The 12,454-nt window shown below is 49.9% G+C and overlaps 2 protein-coding genes across 3 annotated transcripts in view; both read left to right on the top strand.

Moving 5' to 3' along the window:
- LOC141059299 (uncharacterized) overlaps positions 1-12,454 on the top strand; it is a 779,988-nt gene that overhangs the window by 534,627 nt on the left and 232,907 nt on the right. The gene's annotated exons all lie outside the window — the stretch shown is intronic.
- Positions 1-12,454, top strand: part of LOC141059301 (uncharacterized) — a 68,475-nt gene that overhangs the window by 16,818 nt on the left and 39,203 nt on the right. Inside the window, exon 1 of one of the 2 annotated variants that reach the window (XM_073555629.1) lies at positions 6,254-6,466. The exons of the other annotated variant lie outside the window; for it this stretch is intronic. Within the exon in view, the coding sequence (XP_073411730.1) occupies positions 6,287-6,466 (180 nt within the window). The 5' untranslated portion in view covers positions 6,254-6,286. Of the gene's footprint in view, positions 1-6,253; positions 6,467-12,454 lie in introns of those variants that run through there. 2 annotated transcript variants of the gene reach the window in all.

The following is a 12,454-nucleotide window of genomic DNA, read 5'->3' as shown; positions in this document are numbered from 1 at the left end:
TACCTGCAGCCAACTCCTTGTCCTCGGAATTTTCAAAGATCTGGGCTGAGACCAACACGGCACTCAAGAGAGCCGGTGATCATATGAAGAATCACGCCAACAAGAGGACACTGGATCCTCCACAGTATTGTACCAGGGAGAAAGTCTGGCTCTCATCCAAGTATATCCAGCTAAAGTTGCCCTCATACAAGTTGGGTCCGCGGCACATCAGCCCTTTTGAAGTCCTTGGACGTGTCAATGAAGTCGCCTACAAGTTGAGGTTGCCTGCTTCGCTCTGAGTCCCGAACAACTTCCATGTCTCTTTCCTGAAACCTGAGGTACTAAACCGTTTTCACTCCTCATCCGATCCCGTTTCTCAGCCGGCTGGTACCGACAATATCTTTGAGGTAGGAGATATTCTTGCCATGAAAAGGGTTAGAGGGAAGACTTTTCTCCTTATTGCCTGGAAGGGCTTTGGTCCTGAGGAGAGGTCCTGGGAATATCAATGCTTCCCGCATTCTCAGGAGATTTTTTGGCAATCTCGGGGGGGGGAGGGGTCAGCTTCACCTGGCTGCTCGCCCAGGGACCCCTCGGTGCCACGATCCAGAGGGTCCACTCCTGGAGGCGTGCCTCACCGAGCCGTTAACAGAGGCGTCTATTAGACTGGCCCAGCAGGGAACACAGCATCATTGATCTGCGGTAACCTTGATGATGTCACCGCTATTCACTGAGGCTGAGCTCACAGCAGCTCATTCTTCAGTGGTAGTCTGCCATGATGTTCGAATGTTAGCACCATCCAGGTTGAAAACTATTAGCTGCAGTAGGCATAGTGTCAAGCTCGTGCCTTGGCAGGTTGGCCCGAGCCGGGGGGTTGTGGCCCCACTGTGCCACAAACCAGACTGCCCTGGAAGGGGCGTGACTACGGCAGCTACCTCGGTCTTTGCTGGAGCCTCTGATGGTGAGGTCAGGCTTGTGCGGCAGGTAGCTGCTGGGTGCTACTCCAGGGTGGTGTCTAACTGTGGCAGCTGATCCCACTCGGGGACAAGTCACTTGGACAGGTGCGACTGACAGGCAGGCAGGTAGGCACGGCAAGCACGGCTGGTACCCAGGCAGGAACGGCTGAGACACACTAGAAGAAGAGGGGATGGGAGGAAAAACAGCAGACAAGAACATGCAGCAGAAGGACAAACTAATCAAGGATACTAGATGTGGTACAGAGGACCCAAGACAGGGTACTCAGAAGGAGTACAGTCTATATCTACAATAATATATACCTCACAGGAGTCCGTACAGTCTGTATCTACAATAATATATACCTGACAGGAGCCCGTACAGTCTATATCTACAATAATATATACCTGACAGGAGCCCGTACAGTCTGTATCTACAATAATATATACCTGACAGGAGCCCATACAGTATATATCTACAATAATATATACCTGACAGGAGCCCGTACAGTCTGTATCTACAATAATATATACCTGACAGGAGCCCGTACAGTCTATATCTACAATAATATATACCTGACAGGAGCCCATACAGTCTATATCTACAATAATATATACCTGACAGGAGCCCGTACAGTCTGTATCTACAATAATATATACCTGACAGGAGCCCATACAGTCTGTATCTACAATAATATATACCTGACAGGAGCCCGTACAGTCTGTATCTACAATAATACATACCTGACAGGAGCCCATGCAGTCTATATCTACAATAATATATACGTGACAGGAGCCCGTACAGTCTATATCTACAATAATATATACGTGACAGGAGCCCGTACAGTCTATATCTACAATAATATATACCTGACAGGAGCCCATACAGTCTGTATCTACAATAATATATACCTGACAGGAGCCCGTACAGTCTGTATCTACAATAATATATACCTGACAGGAGCGCATACAGTCTGTATCTACAATAATATATACCTGACAGGAGCCCGTACAGTCTGTATCTACAATAATATATACCTGACAGGAGCACGTACAGTCTATATCTACAATAATATATACCTGACAGGAGCCCGTACAGTCTGTATCTACAATAATATATACCTGACAGGAGCCCGTACAGTCTGTATCTACAATAATATATACCTGACAGGAGCCCGTACAGTCTATATCTACAATAATATATACCTGACAGGAGCCCGTACAGTCTGTATCTACAATAATATATACCTGACAGGAGCCCGTACAGTCTGTATCTACAATAATATATACCTGACAGGAGCCCGTACAGTCTGTATCTACAATAATATATACCTGACAGGAGCCCGTACAGTCTGTATCTACAATAATATATACCTGACAGGAGCCCGTACAGTCTGTATCTACAATAATATATACCTGACAGGAGCCCGTACAGTCTATATCTACAATAATATATACCTGACAGGAGCCCGTACATTCTATATCTACAATAATATATACCTGACAGGAGCCCGTACAGTCTGTATCTACAATAATATATACCTGACAGGAGCCCGTACAGTCTGTATCTACAATAATATATACCTGACAGGAGCCCGTACAGTCTGTATCTACAATAATATATACCTGACAGGAGCCCGTACAGTCTATATCTACAATAATATATACCTGACAGGAGCCCATACAGTCTATATCTACAATAATATATACCTGACAGGAGCCCATACAGTCTATATCTACAATAATATATACCTGACAGGAGCCCGTACAGTCTGTATCTACAATAATATATACCTGACAGGAGCCCGTACAGTCTGTATCTACAATAATATATACCTGACAGGAGCCCGTACAGTCTGTATCTACAATAATATATACCTGACAGGAGCCCGTACAGTCTATATCTACAATAATATATACCTGACAGGAGCCATACAGTCTATATCTACAATAATATATACCTGACAGGAGCCCGTACATTCTATATCTACAATAATATATACCTGACAGGAGCCCGTACAGTCTGTATCTACAATAATATATACCTGACAGGAGCCCGTACAGTCTGTATCTACAATAATATATACCTGACAGGAGCCCGTACAGTCTGTATCTACAATAATATATACCTGACAGGAGCCCGTACAGTCTATATCTACAATAATATATACCTGACAGGAGCCCATACAGTCTATATCTACAATAATATATACCTGACAGGAGCCCATACAGTCTATATCTACAATAATATATACCTGACAGGAGCCCGTACAGTCTGTATCTACAATAATATATACCTGACAGGAGCCCGTACAGTCTGTATCTACAATAATATATACCTGACAGGAGCCCGTACAGTCTGTATCTACAATAATATATACCTGACAGGAGCCCGTACAGTCTGTATCTACAATAATATATACCTGACAGGAGCCCGTACAGTCTGTATCTACAATAATATATACCTGACAGGAGCCCGTACAGTCTATATCTACAATAATATATACCTGACAGGAGACCGTACAGTCTATATCTACAATAATATATACCTGACAGGAGCCCGTACAGTCTGTATCTACAATAATATATACCTGACAGGAGCCCGTACAGTCTGTATCTACAATAATATATACCTGACAGGAGCCCGTACAGTCTGTATCTACAATAATATATACCTGACAGGAGCCCGTACAGTCTGTATCTACAATAATATATACCTGACAGGAGCCCGTACAGTCTGTATCTACAATAATATATACCTGACAGGAGCCCGTACAGTCTGTATCTACAATAATATATACCTGACAGGAGCCCGTACAGTCTATATCTACAATAATATATACCTGACAGGAGCCCATACAGTCTATATCTACAATAATATATACCTGACAGGAGACCGTACAGTCTATATCTACAATAATATATACCTGACAGGAGCCCGTACAGTCTGTATCTACAATAATATATACCTGACAGGAGCCCGTACAGTCTGTATCTACAATAATATATACCTGACAGGAGCCCGTACAGTCTGTATCTACAATAATATATACCTGACAGGAGCCCGTACAGTCTATATCTACAATAATATATACCTGACAGGAGCCCATACAGTCTATATCTACAATAATATATACCTGACAGGAGCCCGTACAGTCTGTATCTACAATAATATATACCTGACAGGAGCCCGTACAGTCTGTATCTACAATAATATATACCTGACAGGAGCCCGTACAGTCTGTATCTACAATAATATATACCTGACAGGAGCCCGTACAGTCTGTATCTACAATAATATATACCTGACAGGAGCCCGTACAGTCTATATCTACAATAATATATACCTGACAGGAGCCCATACAGTCTATATCTACAATAATATATACCTGACAGGAGCCCATACAGTCTATATCTACAATAATATATACCTGACAGGAGCCCGTACAGTCTGTATCTACAATAATATATACCTGACAGGAGCCCGTACAGTCTGTATCTACAATAATATATACCTGACAGGAGCCCGTACAGTCTGTATCTACAATAATATATACCTGACAGGAGCCCGTACAGTCTATATCTACAATAATATATACCTGACAGGAGCCATACAGTCTATATCTACAATAATATATACCTGACAGGAGCCCGTACATTCTATATCTACAATAATATATACCTGACAGGAGCCCGTACAGTCTGTATCTACAATAATATATACCTGACAGGAGCCCGTACAGTCTGTATCTACAATAATATATACCTGACAGGAGCCCGTACAGTCTGTATCTACAATAATATATACCTGACAGGAGCCCGTACAGTCTATATCTACAATAATATATACCTGACAGGAGCCCATACAGTCTATATCTACAATAATATATACCTGACAGGAGCCCATACAGTCTATATCTACAATAATATATACCTGACAGGAGCCCGTACAGTCTGTATCTACAATAATATATACCTGACAGGAGCCCGTACAGTCTGTATCTACAATAATATATACCTGACAGGAGCCCATACAGTCTCTATCTACAATAATATATACCTGACAGGAGCCCGTACAGCCTATATCTACAATAATATATACCTGACAGGAGCCCGTACAGTCTGTATCTACAATAATATATACCTGACAGGAGCCCGTACAGTCTATATCTACAATAATATATGCCTGACAGGAGCCCGTACAGTCTGTATCTACAATAATATATACCTGACAGGAGCCCGAACAGTCTGTATCTACAATAATATATACCTGACAGGAGCCCGTACAGCCTATATCTACAATAATATATACCTGACAGGAGCCCGTACAGTCTGTATCTACAATAATATATACCTGACAGGAGCCCGTACAGTCTATATCTACAATAATATATACCTGACAGGAGCCCGTACAGTCTGTATCTACAATAACATATACCTGACAGGAGCCCGTACAGTCTGTATCTACAATAATATATACCTGACAGGAGCCTGTACAGTCTATATCTACAATAATATATACCTGACAGGAGCCCGTACAGTCTGTATCTACAATAATATATACCTGACAGGAGCCTGTACAGTCTATATCTACAATAATATATACCTGACAGGAGCCCGTACAGTCTATATCTACAATAATATATACCTGACAGGAGCCCGTACAGTCTGTATCTACAATAACATATACCTGACAGGAGCCCGTACAGTCTGTATCTACAATAATATATACCTGACAGGAGCCCGTACAGTCTGTATCTACAATAATATATACCTGACAGGAGCCCGTACAGTCTATATCTACAATAATATATACCTGACAGGAGCCCGTACAGTCTATATCTACAATAATATATACCTGACAGGAGCCTGTACAGTCTATATCTACAATAATATATACCTGACAGGAGCCTGTACAGTCTATATCTACAATAATATATACCTGACAGGAGCCCGTACAGTCTGTATCTACAATAACATATACCTGACAGGAGCCCGTACAGTCTGTATCTACAATAATATATACCTGACAGGAGCCCGTACAGTCTGTATCTACAATAATATATACCTGACAGGAGCCCGTACAGTCTATATCTACAATAATATATACCTGACAGGAGCCCGTACAGTCTATATCTACAATAATATATGCCTGACAGGAGCCCGTACAGTCTGTATCTACAATAATATATACCTGACAGGAGCCCATACAGTCTATATCTACAATAATATATACCTGACAGGAGCCCGTACAGTCTGTATCTACAATAATATATACCTGACAGGAGCCCGTACAGTCTAGCATTTACCATTGCTGTCAGAGCTCGCCCCCTTCCCGGTATGACACGCCCCCGGAAATGACGTCACACCTGGAAAGAGCCCTCAGCCCATACAGTCTAGCATTTACCCTCACAGAATATCACGTCCACCCCAGACACAACTGCTTCCTACCATCGGGCGGCAGAGGACCAGGCCCCGCCCTTTCCGATGACGTCACCTCACTATCATCACCGATCAAGTCGTTGCCGTGCAGGAAGGTGTGAGGTCTCCGTTATGATTCTCTGCTGTTCACACTCGTCCGTTCTTAATACACTAACATTCGGTTTCTCTCTGTGTGATGTTCCGCTTTCTATCTGTATCTGGGAAGCTTACAGGGACCCATTCCATGAGATCACCTGGACGTTGGTGAATGTGCTCACGTCCGCACACCCCGTACACACACACGGCTCCGCACACCCCATACACACGCGGCTCCGCTCCGCACACCCCGTACACACACACGGCTCTGCGCCGTACACCCCGTACACACACGGCTCCGCACACCCCATACACACGGCTCCGCTCCACTCACCCCTACACACGGCTCCGCACACCCCTACGCACGGCTCCGCACACCCCTACACACGGCTCCGCTCCACTCACCCCTACACACGGCTCCGCTCCGCACACCCCTACACACGGCTCCGTACACACACGGCTCCGCACACCCCTACACACGGCTCCGTACACACGCGGCTCCGCACACCCCGTACACACGCGGCTTTGCTCTGCACACCCCTACACACGCAGCTCCGCACACACGCAGCTCCGCACACACGCGGCTTCGCTCCGCCCACCCCGTCCCCACATGGCTCCGCACACCCCTACACACAGCTCTGCTTCGCACACCCCGTACACACGCAGCTCCGCTCCGCCCCCACGCGGCTCCGCCCCGCCCTCCCCGTCCCCACACGGCTCCGCACACCCCTACACACGGCTCCGCTCCGCACACCCCGTACACACGCAGCTCCGCTCCGTCCCCACACGGCTCCGCTCCTCCCCCACGCGGCTCGGCTCCGCCCTCCCTGTCCCCACGCGGCTCCGCCCTCCCTGTCCCCACGAGGCTCCGCCCTCCCTGTCCCCACGCGGCTCCGCCCTCCCCGTCCCCACGCGGCTCCGCCCTCCCCTTCCCCACGCGGCTCGGCTCCGCCCACCCCGTAAACCCCTCCTGACCCCACATGTAAACTTCCCCTCATCCAGCACCATGACAACCAGCACAGCAGAGTCCTGCACACACTGAGGCCCCTGATCATGTGACCCCTGACTCCTCCCCTCCTGTGACCTCATCACAGGTCCTGTGCGCACAGAGCAGCCATATATGTGAAGTGCGGCTCTGCGGGTGGAGGTAGGTGCTGGAGGCTCCATTATTCTCTATGTGGAGTGCGGCTCTGTGGGTGGAGGTCGGTGCTGGAGGCTCCATTATTCTCTGTGTGGAGTGTGGCTCTGTGGGTGGAGGTCGGTGCCGGAGGCTCCATTATTCTCTATGTGGAGTGCGGCTCTGTGGGTGGAGGTCGGTGCCGGAGGCTCCATTATTCTCTATGTGGAGTGCGGCTCTGCGGGTGGAGGTCGGTGCTGGAGACCCCATTATTCTCTATGTGGAGTGCGGCTCTGCGGGTGGAGGTCGGTTCTGGAGGCTCCATTATTCTCTATGTGGAGTGCGGCTCTGCGGGTGAAGGTCGGTGCTGGAGGCTCCATTATTCTCTATGTGGAGTGCGGGTGGAGGTCGGTGCTGGAGGCTCCATTATTCTCTATGTGGAGTGCGGCTCTGCGGGTGGAGGTCAGTGCTGGAGGCTCCATTATTCTCTATGTGGAGTGCGGCTCTGCGGGTGGAGGTCGGTGCTGGAGGCTCCATTATTCTCTATGTGGAGTGCGGCTCTGCGGGTGGAGGTCGGTGCTGGAGGCTCCATTATTCTCTATGTGGAGTGCGGCTCTGCGGGTGGAGGTCGGTGCTGGAGGCTCCATTATTCTCTATGTGGAGTGCGGGTGGAGGTCGGTGCTGGAGGCTCCATTATTCTCTATGTGGAGTGCGGCTCTGCGGGTGGAGGTCAGTGCTGGAGGCTCCATTATTCTCTATCTGGAGTGCGGCTCTGCGGGTGGAGGTCGGTGCTGGAGGCTCCATTATTCTCTATGTGGAGTGCGGCTCTGCGGGTGGAGGTCGGTGCTGGAGGCTCCATTATTCTCTATGTGGAGTGTGGCTCTGCGAGTGGAGGTAGGTGCCGGAGGCTCCATTATTCTCTATGTGGAGTGCGGCTCTGCGGGTGGAGGTAGGTGCTGGAGGTTCCATTATTCTCTATGTGGAGTGCGGGTGGAGGTCGGTGCTGGAGGCTCCATTATTCTCTATGTGGAGTGCGGCTCTGCGGGTGGAGGTCAGTGCTGGAGGCTCCATTATTCTCTATCTGGAGTGCGGCTCTGCGGGTGGAGGTCGGTGCTGGAGGCTCCATTATTCTCTATGTGGAGTGCGGCTCTGCGGGTGGAGGTCGGTGCTGGAGGCTCCATTATTCTCTATGTGGAGTGCGGGTGGAGGTCGGTGCTGGAGGCTCCATTATTCTCTATGTGGAGTGTGGCTCTGCGAGTGGAGGTAGGTGCCGGAGGCTCCATTATTCTCTATGTGGAGTGCGGCTCTGCGGGTGGAGGTCGGTGCTGGAGGTTCCATTATTCTCTATGTGGAGTGCGGGTGGAGGTCGGTGCTGGAGGCTCCATTATTCTCTATGTGGAGTGCGGCTCTGCGGGTGGAGGTCAGTGCTGGAGGCTCCATTATTCTCTATCTGGAGTGCGGCTCTGTGGGTGGAGGTCGGTGCTGGAGGCTCCATTATTCTCTATGTGGAGTGCGGCTCTGCGGGTGGAGGTCGGTGCTGGAGGCTCCATTATTCTCTATGTGGAGTGCGGGTGGAGGTCGGTGCTGGAGGCTCCATTATTCTCTATGTGGAGTGCGGCTCTGCGGGTGGAGGTCGGTGCTGGAGGCTCCATTATTCTCTATGTGGAGTGCGGGTGGATGTCGGTGCTGGAGGCTCCATTATTCTCTATGTGGAGTGCGGCTCTGCGGGTGGAGGTCAGTGCTGGAGGCTCCATTATTCTCTATCTGGAGTGCGGCTCTGCGGGTGGAGGTCGGTGCTGGAGGCTCCATTATTCTCTATGTGGAGTGCGGCTCTGCGGGTGGAGGTCGGTGCTGGAGGCTCCATTATTCTCTATGTGGAGTGCGGCTCTGCGGGTGGAGGTAGGTGTCGGAGGCTCCATTATTCTCTATGTGGAGTGCGGCTCTGCGGGTGGAGGTAGGTGTCGGAGGCCCCATTATTCTCTATGTGGAGTGTGGCTCTGCGGGTGGAGGTCGGTGCCGGAGGCTCCATTATTCTCTATGTGGAGTGCGGCTCTGTGGGTGGAGGTAGGTGCTGGAGGCTCCATTATTCTCTATGTGGAGTGCGGGTGGAGGTTGGTGCTGGAGGCTCCATTATTCTCTATGTGGAGTGTGGCTCTGCGGGTGGAGGTCGGTGCCAGAGGCTCCTTTATTCTCTGTGGAGTGCGGCTCTGCGGGTGGAGGTAGGTGCTGGAGATTCCCCATTACTAAGTGCGGGGGACATTAACCCCTTCAGCACTGAGACTCTTTTGGGTTTTTGTTGCCACTTTATAAGAATCATTGTGTTTTTGTTCTGTTTCCTGTAATAGATACATACGACCCAACTATGGAAGACAGCAAGGGAGGAAACGGATTCTTCTCATAGTACAGAGCCCCTTTCTTGGACCCCACACAGTGTAATGTTCCCACATTACCGCCAACCCCCCACACAGTGTAATGTTCCCACATTACCGCCAACCCCCCACACAGTGTAATGTTCCCACATTACCGCCAACCCCCCACACAGTGTAATGTTCCCACATTACCGCCAACCCCCCACACAGTGTAATGTTCCCACATTACCGCCAACCCCCCACACAGTGTAATGTTCCCACTTTACCGCCAACCCCCCTCACAGTGTAATGTTCCCACATTACCGCCAACCCCCCTCACAGTGTAATGTTCCCACATTACCGCCAACCCCCCTCACAGTGTAATGTTCCCACATTACCGCCAACCCCCCACACAGTGTAATGTTCCCACACAGTGTAATGTTCCCACACAGTGTAATGTTCCCACATTACCGCCAACCCCCCACACAGTGTAATGTTCCCACATTACCGCCAACCCCCCACACAGTGTAATGTTCCCACATTACCGCCAACCCCCCACACAGTGTAATGTTCCCACATTACCGCCAACCCCCACACAGTGTAATGTTCCCACATTACCGCCAACCCCCCACACAGTGTAATGTTCCCACATTACCGCCAACCCCCCACACAGTGTAATGTTCCCACGTTACCGCCAACCCCCCACACAGTGTAATGTTCCCACGTTACCGCCAACCCCCCACACAGTGTAATGTTCCCACGTTACCGCCAACCCCCCACACAGTGTAATGTTCCCACGTTACCGCCAACCCCCCACACAGTGTAATGTTCCCACGTTACCGCCAACCCCCCACACAGTGTAATGTTCCCACGTTACCGCCAACCCCCCACACAGTGTAATGTTCCCACGTTACCGCCAACCCCCCACACAGTGTAATGTTCCCACGTTACCGCCAACCCCCCACACAGTGTAATGTTCCCACGTTACCGCCAACCCCCCACACAGTGTAATGTTCCCACGTTACCGCCAACCCCCCACACAGTGTAATGTTCCCACGTTACCGCCAACCCCCCACACAGTGTAATGTTCCCACGTTACCGCCAACCCCCCACACAGTGTAATGTTCCCACGTTACCGCCAACCCACCACACAGTGTAATGTTCCCACGTTACCGCCAACCCCCCACACAGTGTAATGTTCCCACGTTACCGCCAACCCCCCACACAGTGTAATGTTCCCACATTACCGCCAACCCCCCACACAGTGTAATGTTCCCACATTACCGCCAACCCCCCACACAGTGTAATGTTCCCACACAGTGTAATGTTCCCACACAGTGTAATGTTCCCACATTACCGCCAACCCCCCACACAGTGTAATGTTCCCACTTTACCGCCAACCCCCCTCACAGTGTAATGTTCCCACTTTACCGCCAACCCCCCTCACAGTGTAATGTTCCCACATTACCGCCAACCCCCCTCACAGTGTAATGTTCCCACATTACCGCCAACCCCCCACACAGTGTAATGTTCCCACACAGTGTAATGTTCCCACACAGTGTAATGTTCCCACATTACCGCCAACCCCCCACACAGTGTAATGTTCCCACATTACCGCCAACCCCCCACACAGTGTAATGTTCCCACATTACCGCCAACCCCCCACACAGTGTAATGTTCCCACATTACCGCCAACCCCCCACACAGTGTAATGTTCCCACATTACCGCCAACCCCCCACACAGTGTAATGTTCCCACGTTACCGCCAACCCCCCACACAGTGTAATGTTCCCACGTTACCGCCAACCCCCCACACAGTGTAATGTTCCCACGTTACCGCCAACCCCCCACACAGTGTAATGTTCCCACGTTACCGCCAACCCCCCACACAGTGTAATGTTCCCACGTTACCGCCAACCCCCCTCACAGTGTAATGTTCCCACATTACCGCCAACCCCCCACACAGTGTAATGTTCCCACACAGTGTAATGTTCCCACACAGTGTAATGTTCCCACATTACCGCCAACCCCCCACACAGTGTAATGTTCCCACATTACCGCCAACCCCCCACACAGTGTAATGTTCCCACATTACCGCCAACCCCCCACACAGTGTAATGTTCCCACATTACCGCCAACCCCCCACACTGTGTAATGTTCCCACGTTACCGCCAACCCCCCACACAGTGTAATGTTCCCACGTTACCGCCAACCCCCCACACAGTGTAATGTTCCCACGTTACCGCCAACCCCCCACACAGTGTAATGTTCCCACGTTACCGCCAACCCCCCCACACAGTGTAATGTTCCCACGTTACCGCCAACCCCCCACACAGTGTAATGTTCCCACGTTACCGCCAACCCCCCACACAGTGTAATGTTCCCACGTTACCGCCAACCCCCCACACAGTGTAATGTTCCCACGTTACCGCCAACCCCCCACACAGTGTAATGTTCCTACGTTACCGCCAACCCCCCACACAGTGTAATGTTCCCACGTTACCGCCAACCCCCCACACAGTGTAATGTTCCCCACGTTACCG

Source organism: Dendrobates tinctorius, unplaced genomic scaffold, assembly GCF_039654945.1.
Source record: "Dendrobates tinctorius isolate UK_male_01 unplaced genomic scaffold, ASM3965494v1 ptg000226l, whole genome shotgun sequence".
Taxonomy (NCBI): Eukaryota; Metazoa; Chordata; class Amphibia; order Anura; family Dendrobatidae; genus Dendrobates; species Dendrobates tinctorius.
This window is presented reverse-complemented; position numbering and strand designations above follow the sequence as displayed.